The 20,523-nt window shown below is 35.9% G+C and overlaps 1 protein-coding gene across 2 annotated transcripts in view; it reads left to right on the top strand.

Moving 5' to 3' along the window:
* FOXJ3 (forkhead box J3) overlaps positions 1–20,523 on the top strand; it is a 130,857-nt gene that overhangs the window by 84,000 nt on the left and 26,334 nt on the right. The window contains exons 6-7 of one of the 2 annotated variants that reach the window (XM_082680869.1): positions 11,543–11,644; positions 19,746–19,874. In XM_082680869.1, coding sequence (XP_082536995.1) covers positions 11,543–11,644; positions 19,746–19,874 — 231 coding nt within the window. The remainder of the gene's footprint in view (positions 1–11,542; positions 11,645–19,745; positions 19,875–20,523) is intronic. The other variant, XM_082680870.1, reaches the window with a different exon arrangement.

Below are 20,523 nucleotides of genomic sequence, written 5' to 3' on the forward strand. Positions count from 1 at the left end.
TATTCCAAATATTGGGTTTTCCTAGGTATCTTACTGTTTTATAATATAATTTTTTTTTCATTTCAGTCTGTACATATTTATTGGGACTTGTGCTGGGACTCAGCATGTGCTGTATCTTGGTGAATGTCTGTGTGCACTTGAAAAGAGTATGTGTTCTACAGTTGTTCAATATAGTGTTCTCTAATATCAATTAGATCAAGGCATTTACTAATTTATTCGTGTTCTTTTTCTTTACTGATTTTTAATTGTTAGTTTTTGCTTCATATATCTTGAAGCTCTGTTATTAGTCTCATTTGAAGTTGTGACTCTCGTAGGCTGCATTTAGCTAAGTCTTGCTTTTTTAACATCTTTTTGACAATCTCTGCCTTTTTATTGGAGTGTTTAGACCATCAACATTAATGCAGTTGTCACCGGCAAAATGGGTGATTTCCTCAGTTCTTGCCCTTCTTGAGGGAAAGAATTTAGTCGAGAAGGCATAGAACAGTTTTAAGTAGCAAGAGTGTTGTTAAGTAGAGCGAAAGTACACTCCTGAGAAAGGATGAAAGCGGGCTGTCTGGAAATGAGAAGCAGCCTCATGATGGGGTAGGGTTGGGTTTTTTAGAGTGGTGTTTCCTCCGTGTCTTGCATCATTTGACTGACAGCTTTAGGTTATATCACTTTTCTCTTAGTGCGCAGGTGCTTACTCATAAGCACCCAAGTGAAACCCACGGTAGGGGGGCGGGGATGCAAAAACTGTAATGCTAATTTATTACCTATAAAGCATAATGAACCCTATGTTACCTTGAGTCACCTTTTAGGTCTTGGTGTGCCTGCGCCAACCTGTGCTGGTGGTTTCATCTTGCTTGGTCCTGATATGGCTGGAAACCTAGTGGTGGTCCTTGACCACAGAGGGAGGACTCTGGGTGTGCTCCAATCACCAGTGTCCAGGTGGGGCAGGGAAAGATGAACCATCCAGGGTGGGGCGGGACCCCCTCCTGTCTGACTAGCTACCTAACATAATTATCGATATTGTTATTAATGTAATTAATGATACTGTTTTCTGTTTGATATCTCATAAGCAGGTAGGGGGTTCCCAGAGAAAGAGAACCAGACATGGCTTTCTTGACATAAGAAAAAGCATTTTTGGCCTAAGCCATTTTGTGATCTAAGCCTGGCCATAATGCTTGCTCTTGAACAGGTCTCAGTAATAATTATCTTTAAGAGAACAAAAGAACAAACTGTTATCAGTCATGAGAAGTGACAATAGCAAAGATAATAAATCAGTTGTAACATTCCCAGTTCTGTTTCAAAGGCTAGCCCGAGTGCTTTCTTGGGCTGTTTTTGCAGAATTTAAACCCCTCTGGCAGGCGCTCAAGTACCAGATCAACTGGAACCTAAGGGAGGATGATGTTGACCTTTTCTGACCCTTCAGTCAAGTGACTTCAGTCAAGTAAAGGTTGGACTCTCTGGCCCCACCCCCATCCCCTTCATGAATATGCATGTACCCTTAGCTTAAAACTTGCTTCACTTTTGCTGTTGGCAGAGACACTGCTTTGGGAAAGATCCCCTTACTTGCTGCAAGTAATAAATCGTTCCTTCTCCCACTCTTTGCCTTGGTTGTGTCTTTTAGCTCTACACCCACCAAGAGGCGAACCCAGTTTTTCTGGTAACACTCTGTATTTTTAGTTCCTTTTTTCCACTTTTCTTGCCTTTTAGATTGTTTGGATATATTTTTGTATTCTTATCTACTGGCTTTTTAGGTATACCTCTTTTTATATTTATATATTGGGATTTCAGTATATATTCCTAACCTTCTGCAGTCTATTCAGAGTTAATATTGTACATATAAAATGTAGAGATCTTCCAATCATATATGTCTCCTTTGTCCCTTTTCTCACCATTCCCCATAATATTACATCTGTGTATACTGATAATCTTAGAAGACAGTGTTATAAGTTTTGCCTTAAATAAAGATAACGTGATTTTTAAAACCTAAGAGAAAACAGTGGTGTTTTAAATGTACATAGATATTTACCATTTCTGGTGCTTTCATTCCTCAAGGTCCAAGTTTCCCTCTGCTATAATTTCCCTTTAGCCTAATGAACTTTCTTATGTTGTAGATCTCCTGGCAACAAATTCTCTTAGTTTTCCTTTTCTGAAAATGTGCCTTCCTAAATAATATTTTTGTTAGATATACAGCCTAGGTATTTTTTTTTCCTTTCAGTATTCCAGCGATATTCACTGTCTAATGACCTCCATTATTTTTATGAGAAATTCAGACATTTTCCAATCAATGTTTTTTCTTTATGTGATATGCCATTATTCTCTGCCTGCTTTCTACCTTTATTTTTCAACAGTTCAGTTATGATATATCCAAGTGTGATTTTTCTTTTAATTTATCCTGATGGAGGTTTACTGAGCTTCTTGGATCTGTAAATTTGTCTTTCAGTAAATTTCTGAAGTGTTCAGTCATCATTTCTTCCATATTTTTTCCTGCTGTTTTCTCTCTTTTCTGTCCTTCTGGAACTCATATATACATGCTAGGCCTTTTGAGATTATCCCATAGCTTTCTGAGGCTTTTTCTTTTTTTCTCTCTTTTTTAAAAAGAATCAGTCTTTTTGCTTTTTAGATTGGATTATTTCTGTTGATCTGCCTTTGAGTTCACTGATTCTTTCCTCTTTAATCTCCATTCTGATATTAAGTCTATCCATTGACTTTTAAAATTCAGATATTATATTTTTCATTGGTAAATTTTGTTCTTTTTATTTTTTTTGTATTTCTCCACTGATATTTCTATTATTATGTTATTTTCATTCAGATTTTTTCTCCTTTTTATCACTGAGCATAATTATAATAGCTACTTTAAAATCCTTTTCTCGTAATTCCAACATCTTAGTCTTCTTGTGGTGGGCTTCTGTAGATTATCTTTTCTCTTGAGAATGGGTTTCATTTTTCTATTACTTATATATCAGGTAATTTTGGATTGTATCCTGGACATTATGAATGTTATAGAGACTCTGGGTTCTGTTATAATCTTCTGTAAAATATTGGTATTTTTATTTTAGCTGGCAGTTAACCATGTTAGACTCAAACTGTAAGTTCTCTCTCACCGTCTGTGGGCAGTGGTTCCAATTTCAATTTGATTCTTTAAGCTTCTGCCTTATTCTAATCTGCATATGCATGGTTCAGGGGTCAGCCTGAGACTTTTGCAGTGTTTCGTATACAGTTTTAGGGGATCTCTTTTGACTTTATCCCCTGTGGGATTCCTTTCTCTCTTTAGTAGCTGGTTGTGTTTACCTGGGCTCTTTTCCCTAGTTCCTACTGACAGAAAGACAATTTTAGCTGCTCATACTCTGCATCTACTGCCTGACCTTGGGAAAAAGCTACAGCAAAACAGGAAATTCAAGCAGGTCTCTCCCAAATTTTGCCTTCTCTCCACAATCTGCCTGTTTTATTTATCCATCAGACTCCTCAGCTAGTTGTCATCCCATGTCCCTTACCGCTTCCCCCACCCCAAATTGGTAGTTATCAGCAGAAGGTAGGTGTCACACTACCGTTCTGGAAGTAGAAACTGAATGAGTAGGATTTTGACATGAGGTATGAGGAAACTCCAGAAATGATCTTTCATAAGCTGAGTGATGCCACCTAGAATAGATTCATTGATACTTTTCTTTGTCCAGAATTTGGGTTTTGGCTGCAGTAATAACAGTTATTCAAATACATTTTGGGATCTGTAGATTGCAAGTTAAATTAACTTTCCTAATCAGGCTACTTGTCTATTAATAACATCAAATCAGTGTATCTACAAATAAAAATATATACCATACTATTGAGCATATCAGTGCATGTAAAGAGAATGTCCTTTATTCTCTTGTTTTTTTGGTTTTTCTCTTACACTGTATTTTATTTTTACAAGAGATAAATAAACTGACACCAAGCATTGTAAATGGATGACCACAACAAAAGCAACAATGATTGCAATTACCAAACACGAAACACACTCATACTATGTCATAATATTGACATTCAGTCCAGTAATCCTCCACTGTAACAGCTCCTTTACTTTGCAGTGAAAATTGATTTGTATATTTTTTTGCCTCTGAGTCCTTGTGGGATTTTTTTTTTCAAACAAAGTCACAAAAATTATAATCATCCTCATCAGTTCACTCAGTCCCATGTAATTAATTTTTTTTATCTTGATCTTTTGTTAGCACTTTTATGAGTTCATCAGTTTTCTATTAGAGTTCTGAAAATGCTTATTCATTCAGTTCAGCAGTATAGTCAGTTACCAGAAACCTGTACTTGTCAGAGTTTTTTCCATGAATTCCTTGAAGATGAAACCCTTTTATAGGAACATTTTTGCAAAAGCATCAGCGTACACCCAGAACTGTCTGTAAATGACAAGACTTAAAAATGACCACGGTTAAAGATTTGATGAAAGTTCATAATAATGCAATTGACAAGGAAATTTAGTTATTTCTGAGATATACATCTTAAAGTAATAACTAGAATTATGACTTATAACATTATACCAGAACATATAAAATTTTTAGAAATTTCATGTAATGTCTGAAACATTTATATTAACATATTTCCATACAAATAACCCAAAGAAAGTTTAGTATTAGTTGTTTTTTTTGTTTGTATTTCTATATTGCATGTTCTTATTAGTCATCAGTTTTATACACATCAGTGTATACATGTCAATCCCAATCACCCAATTCAGCACACCACCGTCCCCACCCCACCGTGGTTTTCCCCCCTTGGTGTCGATACGTTTGTTCTCTATATCAGTGTCTCAACTTCTGCCCTGCAAACCGGTTCATCTATACCATTTTTCTAGGTTCCACATACATGCGTTAATATATGATATTTGTTTTTCTCTTTCTGACTTACTTCACTCTGTATGACAGTCTGTAGATCCATCCACATCTCAACAAATGACTCAATTTCGTTCCTTTTTATGGCTGAGTAATATTCCATTATATATATGTACCACAACTTCTTTATCCGTTAGTCTGTCGATGGGCATTTAGGTTGCTTCCATGACCTAGCTATTGTAAATAGTGCTGCAGTGAACATTGCGGTGCATGTGTCTTTTTGAATTATGGTTTTCTCTGGGTATATGCCCAGTAGTGGGATTGCTGGATCATATGGTAATTCTATTTTTAGTTTTTTAAGGAACCTCCATACTGTTCTCCATAATGGCTGTATCAATTTACATTCCCACCAACAGTGCAAGAGGGTTCCCTTTTCTCCACCACAGCCTCGCCAGCATTTGTTGTTCGTAGATTTTCTGATGATGCCCATTCTAACTGGTGTGAGGTGCTACCTCATTGTAGTTTTGATTTGCATTTCTCTAATAGTTAGTGATGTTGAGCAGCTTTTCATGTGCTTCTTGGCCATCTGTATGTCTTCTTTAGCGAAATGTCTGTTTAGGTCTTCTGCCCATTTTTGGATTGGGTTGTTTGTTTCTTTAATATTGAGCTGCATGAGCTGTTTATATATTTTGGAAATTAATCCTTTGTCCGTTGATTCGTTTGCAAATATTTTCTCCCATTCTGTAGGTTGTCTTTTCGTCTTGTTTATGGTTTCCTTTGCTGTGCAAAAGCTTTGAAGCTTCATTAGGTCCCATTTGTTTATTTTTGTTTTTATTTCCATTACTCTAGGAGGTGGATCAAAAAAGGTCTTGCTGTGATTTATGTCAAAGAGTGTTCTTCCTATGTTTTCCTCTAAGAGTTTTATAGTGTCCGGTCTTACATTTAGGTCTCGAATCCATTTTGAGTTTATTTTTGTATACGTGTTAGGGAGTGTTCTAATTTCATTCTTTTACATGTAGCTGTCCAGTTTTCCCAGCACCACTTACTGAAGACGCTGTCTTTTCTCCATTGTATATCTTTGCCTCCTTTGTCATAGGTTAGTTGACCATAGGTGCATGCGTTTATCTCTGGGCTTTCTATCTTGTTCCATTGATCTATGTTTCTGTTTTTGTGCCAGTACCATATTGTCTTGATTACTGTAGCTTTGTAGTATAGTCTGAAGTCAGGGAGTCTGATTCCTCCAGCTTCATTTTTTTCTCTCAAGACTGCTTTGGCTACTCAGGGTTTTTTGTGTCTTGATACAAATTTTAAGATGATTTGTTCTAGTTCCGTAAAAAATGCCATTGGTAATTTGATAGGGATTGCATTGAATCTGTAGATTGCTTTGGGTAGTATAGTCATTTTCACAGTATTGATTCTTCCAATCCAATAACATGGTATGTCTCTCCATCTGTTGGTACCAATTTAATTTCTTTCATCAATGTCTAAAGTTTTCTGCATACAGGTCTTCTGTCTCCCTAGGTAGGTTTATTCCGAGGTATTTTATTCTTTTTGTTTCAATGGTAAATGGGAATGTTTCCATAATTTCTGTTTCAGATTTTTCATCATTAGTGTATAGGAATGCAAGAGATATCTGTGCATTAATTTTGTATCCTGCAGCTTTACCAAATTCATTGATTAGCTCTAGTAGTTTTCTGGTGGGATTTTTAGGATTCTCTATGTATAGTATCATGTCATCTGCAAAAGTGACAGTTTTACTTCTTCTTTTCCAATTTGTATTCCTTTTATTTCCTTCTCTTCTCTGATTGCCATGACTAGGACTTCCAAAACTATGTTGAATAATAGTGGTGAGAGTGGACATCCTTGTCTCGTTCCTGATCTTAGAGGAAATACTTTCAGTTTTTCACCATTGAGAATGATGTTTGCTGTGGGTTTGTCGTATATGGCCTTTATTATGTTGAGGTAGGTTCCCGCTCTGCCCGCTTTCTGGAGAGTTTTTATCACAAATGGGTGTTGAATTTTGTCAAAAGCTTTTTCCACATCTATTGAGATGATCATATGGTTTTTATTCTGCAGTTTGTTAATATGGTGTATCACATTGATTGATTTGCATATATTGAAGAATCCTTGCATCCCTGGGATAAATCCCACTTGATCGTGATGTATGATCCTTTTAATGTGTCGTTGGATTCTGTTTGCTAGTATTTTGTTGAGGATTTTTGCATCTGTATTCATCAGTGATATTGGTCTGTAATTTCCTTTTTTTGTAGTATCTTTGTCTAGTTTTGGTACCAGGGTGATGGTGGCCTCATAGAATGAGTTTGGGAGTGTTCCTTCCTCTGCAGTTTTTTGGAAGAGTTTGAGAAGGATGGATGTTAGATCATCTCTAAATGTTTGGTAGAATTCACCTGTGAAGCCATCTGGTCCTGGACTTTTGTTTGTTGGAAGATTTTTAATCACAGTTTCAATTTCATTACTTGTGATTGGTCTGTTCATATTTTCTATTTCTTCCTGGTTCAGTCTTGCAAGATTATACCTTTCTAAGAATTTGTCCATGTCTTTCAGGTTGTGCATTTTATTGGCATAGAGGTGCTTGTGGTAGTCTCTTAGGATGCTTTGTATTTCTGCAGTGTCTGTTGTAACTTCTCCTTTTTCATTTCTAATTTTATTGATTTGAGTCCTCTTCCTCTTTTTCTTGATGAGTCTGGCTAATGGTTTATCAATTTTGTTTATCTTCTCAAAGAACCAGCTTTTAGTTTTATTGATCTTTGCTATTGTTTTCTGTGTTTCTATTTCATTTATTTCTGCTCTGATCTTTATGATTTCTTTCCTTCTGCTAACTTTGGGTTTTGTTTGTTCTTCTTTCTCTTGTTCCTTTAGGTGTAACGTTAGATTGTTTACTTGAGATTTTTCTTGTTTCTTGAGGTAGGCTTGTATAGCTATAAACTTCCCTCTTAGAACTGCTTTTGCTGCATCCCTTAGGTTTTGGATCATTGTGTTTTCATTGTCATTTGTCTCTAGGTAGTCTTTGATTTTCTCTTCGATTTCTTCAGTCTTCTCTTGGTTATTTAGTAGCGTATTGTTTACCCTCCATGTGTTTGTGTTTTTTCCTTGTAATTCATTTCTAATCTCATAGTGTTGTGGTCAGAAAAGATGCTTGACATGATTTCAATTTTCTTAAATTTACTGAGGCTTGATATGTGACCCAGGATGTGATCTGTCCTGGAGAATGTTCCGTGTGCACTTGAGAAGAAAGTGTAATTTGCTGTTTTGGGATGGAATGTCCTATAAATATCAATTAAATCTATCTGGTCTATTGTGTCATTTAAAGCTTCTGTTTCCTTATTTATTTTCATTTTGGATGATCTGTCCGTTGATGTAAGTGAGGTGTTAAAGTCCCCCACCATTATTGTTTTACTGTCAATTCCCTCTTTTAGAGCTGTTAGCAGTTGCCTTATGTATTGAGGTGCTCCTGTGTTGGGTGCATATATATTTATAATTGTTATATCTTCTTCTTGGATTGATCCTTTGATCATTATGTAGTGTCCTTCCTTGTCTTTTGTAACAGTCTTTATTTTTTATTATTATTTTTTTCCGGTACACGGGCCTCTCACTGTTGTGGCCTCTCCCGTTGCGGAGCACAGGCTCCGGACGCGCAGGCTCAGCAGCCATGGCTCACAGGCCCAGCCGCTCTGTGGCATGTGGGATCTTCCCGGACCAGGGCACGAACCCGTGTCCCCTGCATCAGCAGGTGGACTCTCAACCACTGCGCCACCAGGGAAGCCCACAGTCTTTATTTTAAAGTCTGTTTTATCTGATACGAATATAGCTACTCCAACTTTCTTTTGATTTGCATTTGTATGGAATATCTTTTTCCATCCCCTCACTTTCAGTCTGTATGTGTCCCTAGGTCTGAACTGGGCTTCTTGTAGACAGCATATAGGTGGGTCTTGTTTTTGTGTCCATTCAGCAAGCCTGTGTCTTTTGGTTGGAGCCTTTAATCCATTCACATTTAAGGTAATTATTTATATGTATGTTCCTATGACCATTTTCTTAATTGTTTTGGGTTTGTTTTTGTAGGTCCTTTTCTTCTCTTGTGTTTCCCACTTAGAGAAGTTCCTTTAGTGTTTGTTGTAAAGCTGGTTTGGTGGTGCTGAATTCTCTTAGCTTTTGCTTGTCTGTAAAGCTTTTGATTTCTCCATCGAATCTGAATGAGATCCTTGCCTGGTAGAGTAATCTTGGTTGTAGGTTCTTCCCTTTCATCACTTTAAGTGTATCATGCCACTCCCTTCTGGCTTGGTAGAGTTTCTGCTGAGAAATCAGCTCTTAACATTATGGGAGTTCCCTTGTATGTTATTTGTCGTTTTTCTGTTGCTGCTTTCAATAATTTTTCTTTGTCTTTAATTTTTGCCAATTTGATTACTGTGTGTCTCGGCATTTTTCTCCTTGAGTTTACCCTGTGTGGGACTCACTGCACTTCCAGTAGTTGGGTGGCTGTTTGCTTTCCCATGTTAGGGAAGTTTTCGACTATAATCTCTTCAAATATTTTCTCGGGTCCTTTCTCTCTCTTCTCCTTCTGGGACCCCTATAATGCGAATGTTGTTGAGTTTAATGTTGTCCTAGAGCTCTCTTAGGCTTTCTTCATTTCTTTTCATTCTTTTTTCTTTACTCTGTTCCGCAGCAGTGAATTCCACCATTCTGTCTTCCAGGTCACTTATCCGTTCTTCTGCCTCAGTTATTCTGCTATTGATTCCTTCTAGTGTAGTTATCATTTCATTTATTGTATTGTTCATCTCTGTTTTTTTGTTCTTTAATTCTTCTAGGTTTTTGTTAAACATGTCTTGCTTCTTCTCGATCTTTGCCTCCATTCTTTTTCCGAGGTCCTGGATCATCTTCACTATCATTATTCTGAATTCTTTTTCTGGAAGGTTGCCTATCTCCACTTCATTTAGTTTTTTTTCTGTGGTTTTATCTTGTTTCTTCGTCTGGTACATAACCCTCTGCCTTTTCATCTTGTCTGTCTTTCTGTGAATGTCTTTTATTCTCTTGATTGTACCAGATTTTTAGTGTCCATGAAGAATATCTAATTAAAAGATTTTCTAGCTAAAGCTGTGAATCTGGTCTTGTGGGAATGCAGTGCCGCCTACCAAAGCTGTCTCCTTTTTCATTAATCACCATTGAATATTCCTCTCTATCAGTAGGTTCTCAGCATCAGTAGTATATACATGTTAGTAGTCATCATAGAAGCCAGCACTTGCTGTGCATTTCAGGTACTATGCTAAGTGCTTTACATGAATTATTTCATTAATGCTCTTTACAGACCTCTAAAGGAAGTGGCATAATCCTCTTATACATGAGGAAAAGAGTATAAAGGTTGAGTAATTTGCATGAAATCACACAACACAGGCTTGCTTCTTGTTACCAGTGGGGAGGAGTGAGAATTAGATAGTGAACCAGTAGTCTGGAGCGAGATGACTGAGTTGAGTTAGAGGAACATGAGATTTGCAGCTTTCTAAAGTAATCTTCTGTGTTAATTTAGCTAAATTAGCTGGCACCAAAGTTGGGGCATAAATTGTAGCTAAATTGGCAGACACCAAAGTTGGGGCATAGACAGAGCTGTCTTTGTAGTTTTTCCATTTGTATTTCTGAAGTGCTTTTCCATGTTCACCTAACTCTCAGTGTGTACCCAGCACGTAAGTACTAGATTCTACCTTCTTGGGGTGACCCTTGTCTTTTCCTTTTTCAAGATGTCTGTTCCCTACCCTCTTGGATTATCTGATGAAAGAAATTCATGCCAAGGGATTAAGTGATAAATAAATCAACCTTAGAAATGTTTTTCAGTGAAATTACTGTTTCTTTTGAGAGAGAGAAAGGAGTTGTCACAATCTATATCCAGAATTCTAAATGTAGAAAACCTATATTGATTTTTGACACCCATGTTAGCTTTGTAAACAATGTATATGAAATTGTGTTATTTAGGATATTGTTCAGTTGCATTAACAGACAAAGGAAGAGAAAACTACATCTGAAAGGCTTAAACCAGAGAGATTTATTTCTCTCTTAGGTAAAAGTCCAAGCTGAGAGGTGAATCAGATGAATAACCAGCTCTGTTCCACAAGGTCATTCAGATGTTTCCTTCTAATCTTATCTTTATGGTGTTCCCCAGGGTATTACCCTCAGCTTTCTGGTTATGCAGGATCACCACCAGCACATCTGTGTCACAGGCCTGCAATAAGAGGGAAAGAGGATGGAGGGCAAGCAAGTTCCTTTCAAAGACATGACCCAGAAGTTGCACACATCACTCTTCCTCACATCCCATTTGTTGCACCTTAATCACATGGCTACAGCTAGCTGCAAATGAGTCTGGAAAAGGTGGTCTTTAGCTGGCTGGAGATGCATTGATAACTACAGGGATCTATTGCTAAAAGGGAGAAGAGGGGAGAATGAGTGTTACCTGATTATTAGTCGTCTCCACCACAGAAGTTTATCTCTAATTTTTGCAAACCTATCCCACAGCCAGTTAAAAGAGTTGGTAAGGAGTAGCCATACCAATGGACTTGGTGATTATCAGGTTAGTAGCATAATAAAATATAGTAGAAGAGAATTCAGTAATGATTTTAAGTTTATTTTCAGAAACAAAGCACAAAACTGGATGTTGGAGAATTTGATGAAATAACTTAAAATTGTGTTCAAGTTGGTGGTTTTATGAGCTAATAATTATTTATTTTGTTCTTGTATTTTAGGCCTCAACTCCATATAGCATAGATTCAGATTCTTTGGGAGTGGAGTGTATTATTTCGGGAAGTGCCTCTCCAACTCTGGCAATCAACACTGTGACTAACAAAGTAATTCTATTTTTTGAACACTTTTGAAATGTCATTGAGTAATACATTTAATTTGCTTTTATAGTAACAGTAGATTTCTGTATGGTTGAATTTAAAGATGATATAAATTTGACCAAACCATACATGGCAGTTTGAAAGCTGAATCCACAATGCTTTTAGCTTTACACAAGTTAGAGGTAAATAAATAATTCTCTAGAAAAATTGGAAGATGCTTATTGGGAAGCTCTATATTAAATCTAAATTCTTGACACTACCAATCCCATTGAATTTTTGAGTCCAGCATTTTATTGAATCAATTTGTTTCAAAATCATTGATTACCCCTCTAAATATGTGATTTAAAAAGAGATTGACAAATAACCAGGGCGTCAACAGAATCCAGTAAAGTAAATAATTCAGACAAACTCAGAGTCCATTAGAACGGTGGTCAACCTCTTTCATGATATTCAAGTCTAGGTACATACCCAGAAGTGTAGTATGTGGTAGTTTGCTGCAGTATTTGTTTTGTTTTTGTTATTGAAGCAAGGGTCAGAACTTTGTGCTAACTCATTAGATACCTAGTAGGGTACAAATATCTCTTCTTTACAAGGTAATTTCTTAATCTCATATCTCAAAACCCTAAAAAGGCTCTGGGAGGTTCATAAAATATCTCAGTTCTGTGCATCTATTTCCTCCCTTACTAGACCATCATGAGCACCTTGAAGCCGTAATATTTCTCACTCTTGTACTCATACGGTCTGTCAGTCTTGCTTTTACCCTCTCCCCATCTCCCTTGCTTTCAGTTGCTCTTTTTTTTTGTTTTAAATCTCACTCTTCTACTTTCTTGTGCACACACATAAAACACAAACATGTATACATACTCAGTTGCACTAATATACGTAGTATCTTTGTATTGATAAAAGGTATTGAATAAGCAGATAGAAGACAGATTATAATCAGAGTTACTAATCAGAATTCCAATTTAGATAGGAAACTGGCAACTGAGGTGTAAAGTGATAATTTTTCCCAAATAGCAATACATGGACTGATTCCATCAGAATCACTTGAGGGAGGGGTGGGGTTGTTAGTGTGTACGTGTGTTTGGTGGTGGTAGTAATTCCCAGATTCCATTGCAGTCCTACCAAATCAGTTACTTTATCCTTGTGGGTAGGGCCCAGGAATCTGTACTTTTAAAAATCATCCCTAATGATACCCAGCTAGACTTGAGAATTTCCGGTGAAATAGATGGGTTGGAATCAGAGGTATCCAGTACTGCTCTTTGCGATAGTCCAAGCAGGAGATACTGAGGCCTAAACATAGACAGTTGTGGCTATTAGGAAACAATTAGAAAGTAGTAATGCTGGGACTTTGTAACTAAATAAAGAAACTGGAGTTTTGGGACTTCTGCTTTCAGATATGATAGAATAGCTAGTATCGGATTAACCCTTCTCCCTATCTATATAAAATTACCACCCTGCCCACCAATAAAAAAGAAAGGCATTGGAGAAAAAGACAAGCAGGACTTAAGAAGCAAAGATCTCAGAAAAAAGGGAAGCACATTGAGATAAGCCCTACATGTTTTCCCTGGGGACATTTCCCACTTCTCAGTGCATGGCATAGAGGCTGCACAGAAAGCTACAACCTAGAGCAGTCACTGAGCTAGGGATGTAAAAATGAGAGTATGAGGCTACCAAAGAGCCAGGGCTTAAGGACCAAGATCCTGAGGAATCTCAGAAGTTACCTCAACTTTTTGCAAGCGATATCCAGTTAAGGCATTTGCTAATCCCTAACCTGTGTGTGCTTCAACTCAGACACAGGCAAATCATGTGGATTTTTCACTAGCCAGAATTCAGCAGTCTCACAGAGGTGGGGGGGGGGGGACAAAAGTTGTAGTTCTTTAAAGAGGGAGCCATGGTAAACACCCCAGTTTTACAAATTGATACTTAAGAAAGATTATGTTCTATACGTAAGAGCAAATCAAAATAACACCAGTCGCAAACTGTTATTAGGGTGGTATGCTAATATTCCACTTGCCAAAAGAAAACTAAATCCTTTCTGGAAGATAACATATCCCGAGCTTTTGCAAGTTTTCATAAGTAAGGTCTCACTTTCAGTCAGAATTTTCAGACATTCCAAGAAACAAGACCAAATAATTAAATGCCAAGATTGAAAGATAGTATAAACATATCCACAAGTGATCTAGATATTGATTTTTAAATAACTATGACTAATATGTTGAAGAAAATAGATGAATTATAGAAAATTTATCAGAATTGGAATCTGTATGGAAGAATCAAGAGAACTGAAAAATATAATAACTGAAATTAAGAATTAAATAGATGGATTTAACAGCAGATTAGACACAGCAGAGGAGAGAATCAGTGAACTGGAAGATAGGTCAATAGAAAATATGCAGGTTGAAAAACAAAAGAATGGAAAATTCAGAGAAGCTTAAGAGGTAAATGGGATACAGGGAAAAGATCTAACAAACTTGTCATTAGTGTTCCAGAAGAGAAGCAAAAGGGAATAGAGAAGAAGCAATATTTGAATTTTCTAAGACTGATGAAAGATAACACAATACAGATTCAAGAAGTTCTGAGAACCCCAAGAAGGACTAATTAAAAGAAAACCTTATCAGGCAAATAAAAGTCAAACTGCTAAAAAACAAGGATTTTTTTTTATCTTAAAATCAGAGGAAAATAATAGGCAACTTCAAAGGAACACACTGAATTCTGAATAGAAATGATAAAAGTCAGATACCACCAGAATGAAATTTTTGTAGTGCTGAAAGGAAATAACTGCCAATCCAGAATTCTAAAATTAGAATTTCTATGAAAAATGAAGGTTAAGTAAATAGGCTTTTACAGAAACAAAATGTGAGAGAATAACAGTATTAAAAAATTAAAGGAGGTTAATTTTTCAGATAGAAGGAAAATTATCCTGTGCAGAAAAGAATGAAGAACACCAAAAGAGTATGCATGTCAGTAAATAAAAATATGTATCGAGTGATTAAAACAATAGCAGTGCTGTTACAGAACACAATGCTTTGGAGTCTAAAATACTTGTAGAGGTTAAAGTACGTGACAATACTAGAGTAAAGCATTAGCAAATATATTGCAGTTAATGTCTTTGCATTGTATGGGAAGTGGTAAAAGTACTAAGTCAAGGGCATGTGGTAAAATCTAGGGCAGTGATTCTTAACACTTCAGCATATATCAGAATAACTAGGAGGGCTTGTTAAAACCCAGATTACTGGGCCCTACCCTGAGAGTTTCTGATTCTCTAGGTCTAAGTTGGGGTCTGAAAAATTGCGTTTCTGACACGTTCTCAGATACTGGTCACGTACTGGTCCAAGTTCCTTACCTTATGAACCACTGCTCTAGGTTACTACAAGAATAAAAAGAATATTACCAAGTAAGGAAAAATAATAAATCCTTGGTTAATCCAAAAGTAGGCAAGAAAGGGCTTCCCTGGTGGCACAATGGTTGAGGGTCTGCCTGCCGATGCAGGGGACACGGGTTTGTGCCCCGGTCTGGGAAGATCCCACATGCAGCGGAGCGCCTGGGCCCGTGAGCCATGGCTGCTGAGCCTGCGCGTCCGGAGCCTGTGCTCCGCAGTGGGAGAGGCCACAGCAGTGAGAGGCCCGCGTACCGAAAAAAAAAAAAAGAAGAAAGTAAATGTGTAATTGAAGTTCCTGATGTAAATCAGGATCTATACAGAGCAATTAAGTACACCAGAAATGGTAACTATGTGGGTAAATATAAAGCTTTTTTTAAAAAAATTTAAATCTCTTTAAAAGATAACTGTAAAGCAAAAATTACAAAAATGCATTGTGGGTTTATAACACATAGAAGTAAAATATATGACAGTAGTGTTGGGGCAAGGAGAGGAGAAATGAAAGTTATGAAAAGAGAAAATGTTTAAAATTTGGGAAGGCAAAAGTAAAGCCATCGTTCACAGAAGACATCATTATTCATATGGAAAATTCAAAAGAATCTACAGACAAACTCTTGGAATTAATAAGTGAATTTACCAAGGTGTCAATATTAGATCAGTGTTGGATTTTAGAAGTCAGTTATTTTTCTGTGTATTAGTCATGGACAGTTAGAAAATACAATTTAAAAGGCAATACTTACATTAGCATTCAAAAGCATCAAATACAGAGACGCTTCATTTTATTGTGCTTCGCTGTATTGTGCTCCCCAGATGTTGGGCTTTTTACAAATTGAAGGTTTGTGGCAACCCTGTGTTGTCAGCTGATGGTTAGCATTCTTAACCAATAAAGTATTTTTAAATTAAGGTATATACATTGTTTCTGTAGACATAATGCTATTGCACCTTAATAGACTACAGTACATTGTAAACGTAACTTTTATATGCACTGGGAAACCAGAAAATTCATGTGACTTGCTTTATTTCAATACTTGCTTTACTGCAGTGGTCTGGAACCAAACTCGCAATATCTCTGAGGTAGCTAGGATTAAATGAAAGATGAACTCTGCACAGAAAACTATAAAAAATTACTGAGAGAGAGCAAAGGGTGTATAAATAACTAGGTGTATAATTTTCATAGAGAAGATTATTGTAAAGAAGTCAGTTTTTCCTGAGTTTATCTACAGATATAATATCCCAATCAAAATTCCACAGTGCTTTTTTTAGGGGAAGGAAGATAGTAGGAAATGACCAGCTGATTTTGAAAGATAAATGAGACTCCAAATGGTAAACAGTAGTTGAAGAAAATGTTGAAGAAAAAGATAAAAGAGGATTTATACTTCCAAATATCGAGTAAACCTACAATAATTGAAAGTGTAATATTGGCATAAGAATAGACACATAGAATTATGGAACAGAGTTCAGTGATGTCTTTCAACAAATGGTGCTGAATCAATAGAAAAGTGAGATTTTTTCTTGCACAGAAATCAGTTTCATACCCCAGTAAAGATGTTAAAAAAAATCAATTTCAGATGGATTTGAGACCTTAATATAAATGATAAAGTTCTCAGATGGATGAAAAAGAATAAAATATGTTTTAAAAAGTGGAATGAAGGAAGTAATAAAAGATTAAGAGCCGATGCTAACGCAACACACAACAAAGCTTTACATAATCCTTTAGCTAAATTTACTGCAAAAGGACAGAGAAGGATATATATACGTTGTATGAAACCAGTCATTAATGGTAGAAGTCTGTATGGTGGTTACCTGTAACAGGAGATATGCGGATGGATAATGACTGGCTGGTGAATGATGATTGGGAGAGTTCATGAGTGGGCCTTCTGGTGTGCAGGTATGTTCTGTATCAGTGGTTCTGTGATCTGTGGACACTTGAGTAACCAATACCCTTTTGGGGATTCCATGATAATACTAAAATGCTATTTGCCTTTTCCTTTATTTTTGTGTTTTCACAGATGCAGCAAAAGCAATAATATGTAAACATTAGCACAAGTCAAGGCAGTGACACCTGACTGTACTAGTAGTCATTGTGTTCTTCACAACCACACACCCTTCAGATTAAAAAAAACAAATACTAGTTAAGAATATCCTTGGTGATGCAGGAAAAATAATTTTATTAAATTGTGACCTTTGAGTAAACGTTTTTAAGAATCTGTATGGTGAAATGGGAAGTACACGTAAAACGCTTAAACTGTGTATACCGAGGTACAGTGGTTGCTTCAAGGAAGAGCATTTGTGTTGAACTAGCCACTTTGTTCATGGAGCATTGATTTTACTTGAAAGAACAACTGACACTATTATTCAGATTTGGGTATTTGGCAGATATTTTCTTGAAAATGAATAAAGTAAGCCTCTCACTTAAAGGAAAACAATTGACAGAATCTCTTGCCAATGGTAAAATTTGAGCTTTTAAGCAAAACATACAGGTTCGGAAAACTTACATCCACCACAGTGAGTCTGGTAGCTTCACAGTCTTTACACACTTTTCCAATGAGATTATTGGTAATGTTAACAAGTGTGATGTTTTGATGTTGTGTAATGAAATATGTCAGTATTTGGAAGATGTGCATAACTTAGTGAATGATATTTTCCAAATGACCAATGCATAATGTTATAAAATCATGCGTGAGTAAATGATCCATTCAGAGTCCGAGGTGGAAAGTGGATTATAATGTAAAAGAGTGTGAAAATTTTATTCATATGCTTTCAGATTTTACATTGCAACTAATCTTTAAAAAATTGTCACTTGTCATGTTTTCGTGTAGTATCAAAAAAGACTATGCACAATTATCTGAAAAGTCTATTAAAATATGCTTCCCTTTTCCAAACACACACACACATATATATGTATATATGATGCTGGGTTTTCTTTCTATACTTCCACCTAAACAACATATTGCAACAGATGGAATGCAGAAGCAGATATGAGAATCTAGCTGTTTCCTGTTAGGGCAGGCTTTGAAATTTACGAAAATGTAAAACAATGGCACCCTTCTAAGTTTACTTATTGAGAGAAAATTTTTTTTTGTTAATATATAGTTGAGTTTGTAATAGTTATTTTTAAGTTAGTATTTAAAATTTTTTAAATTTCTAATATGCCAGTTATTGATAAATATATCAAACAAAAGCTTCTTGACTCCTTAATATTTAAGGCTGTAAAAGGGTTCTAAGATCAAAGTTTGAGAGTTGCTATTGATTACATGATTCCATGAGTATGCCCATTTTATAATTAATAAACTATAACAACTCGTGTATTTTCCTCTCCATAATATGTTACATTTTAATAAAAATCTTATCCTCCTTGCTATGAGGATTTGTCTAAGATGGTGGGAAGTATTTCTGACTTGACTGATAGGTAACTAAGCATGCACAGGAGAGAATGAGCAGCCAACAGAATGACCATGGGATGCTTGTAATTTGCTGATATTGTATTGCTTAAGAGCCCATAAGGTTGAGTTTTTTAAAAAATGAAATTTACACTGGAAATAATTGACCAGAAAAATCTTTGCCATAGTTTTATTTTCTCTCAATTTCCTTATACTCTTTTCCCTTATTAGTTCCTAGACACATAATTGTTCCTAGCTGATGTGAATGTGAGACAGTTTGGTTTTGCCTTAAGTATTGAGGCATATATGCCTAGTTTTCCAGGTTTTGGCCTCTTTTGGCAAATGAGCATTGAGCATGACCCCATTTTCAGCACAGACAGAAGGGTGGTAATAGCTCAATTGGTCATTAAATTCAGCAAGTATTTTTTATGTGTATACTGAGTAGAAAACATTATGCTGCTTATGATTATTTATTGGGGAACTCAAGTTGCTAACAGTCTAGTAGTGGATAAAAATTTGATAAAAATTAGTTACACCATAAAATCAAAAGTATTAATTTTTCCCATGAAAGTAGGAGCATAGAAAGGAAAATTGGTAGTAGCATCTGAATGGAACTTTAAAGAATATTTAGACTAGTTTTCTGTTTTAAAAATATCTTTTTTGTTGTTTCTAATTAAAAATGATAATGCACATTATAAACATACTCAAGCATTGTAAAAATATACACTATCAGTGACAGAAGTCTTCAGGAATACCCAGCCCCCTGCCAGTTAACCATTGTTAACAGTTTGATACATAGTTCTTTCATGTATGCATATGCATATGTTAGCATATTATTATTATTTTAAAAATCAGATCACATATTTATGATTCTGCAATTGTGTTGGACAGTTTACAGTTTTCAATATTATAAACAATATGATGCCTAAATTCTATTTTTTGTGTTCTTTTCTTTTGATGCCTAAGATTTTTAAAGAAGAAAACTGATTTTGCTTAAAGCTTGAGTAAAAATAAGTTTATGCATTATAGAAATATTTAACAGTAAAAATCTGTTATAATCCCCTCTTATTAAATGTCGAACTAATTATACCTTTTAGAAAATTGAATTTATATACCTCTGGTTGGGATATATCCTTTAGTTTGAAAGTAAATTATCAATATTTCATGGTGAACATGGAGTGAGCGATGTAGAGCATGGATTTGGGGTAGGTAAACACCAAAGGAAAGACCAATAACATTTTGTTTTCCTTCCATCTACCAGGTTAGTTGTATTCTTCTAGAGTTGCTTAAAAAGTACTTTTTAGAGTAGGAACTACTTATTCAAATATTGCTGTTCTTTTCCTTGTAGGTAACATTGTACAACACTGATCAGGATGGTAGTGATAGCCCACGCAGTAGCCTTAACAACAGTCTCTCAGATCAGAGTTTGGCATCTGTTAATTTGAACAGTGTTGGAAGTGTGCATAGTTACACACCGGTAAGCCTTGGTGAAGTTAACTCCTTTGTTGAGTACTCATTTAGAGCTTAAAATGGAACCAAACGTAATTGAAATACAAATAAAAAGTGAAGATGTATATTTCTCACTGATCAAATTGATCATTAGCTTAGATAAGTAGAGCAGATTTCTATTATATTTTAGCAAGTTAGATACAAATATATTGTTGTACTATGTTATATATTTTGGTCTACTTCATCTGTTCTCTGTCCAAGTGAAACACAATTGGAATAGGAAAAGAATTTTTACTTTAGTCTTCTAAAGCTGTGTTTAATGATATTTTACAGTCCTTGGTAAAAGAGCTTAGAGGATATGTATATCACCTAGTTTTCCAGAAGCAGATCTAAGAAGGGGATTCTACAAACCCCAAAGCTTAGGATGACCTGGTACTCAGTTGTTAACCAGTCTTGTATTTTCAGTTTGGGTCTGGAAAACAAAGCTATGCTATAAAGGGACCTGTGTGAGTATTTTTGCTCCTGTGCTGACCCTTCCCTTATCTGATACTTCTTTTCAAATCATCTTGCACCTGTCCTCCTGGGTAGACAGAACAGAGCCCGAGAGAGCCATACACCACACTGTTCATGGTATAAATTTGATCTCATCACATCTCTCCCTGTTCCAAGATGAATAA

The sequence above is a fragment of the Grampus griseus genome (assembly GCF_964374135.1).
Source record: "Grampus griseus genome assembly, chromosome: 1".
Lineage (NCBI taxonomy): Eukaryota > Metazoa > Chordata > Mammalia > Artiodactyla > Delphinidae > Grampus > Grampus griseus.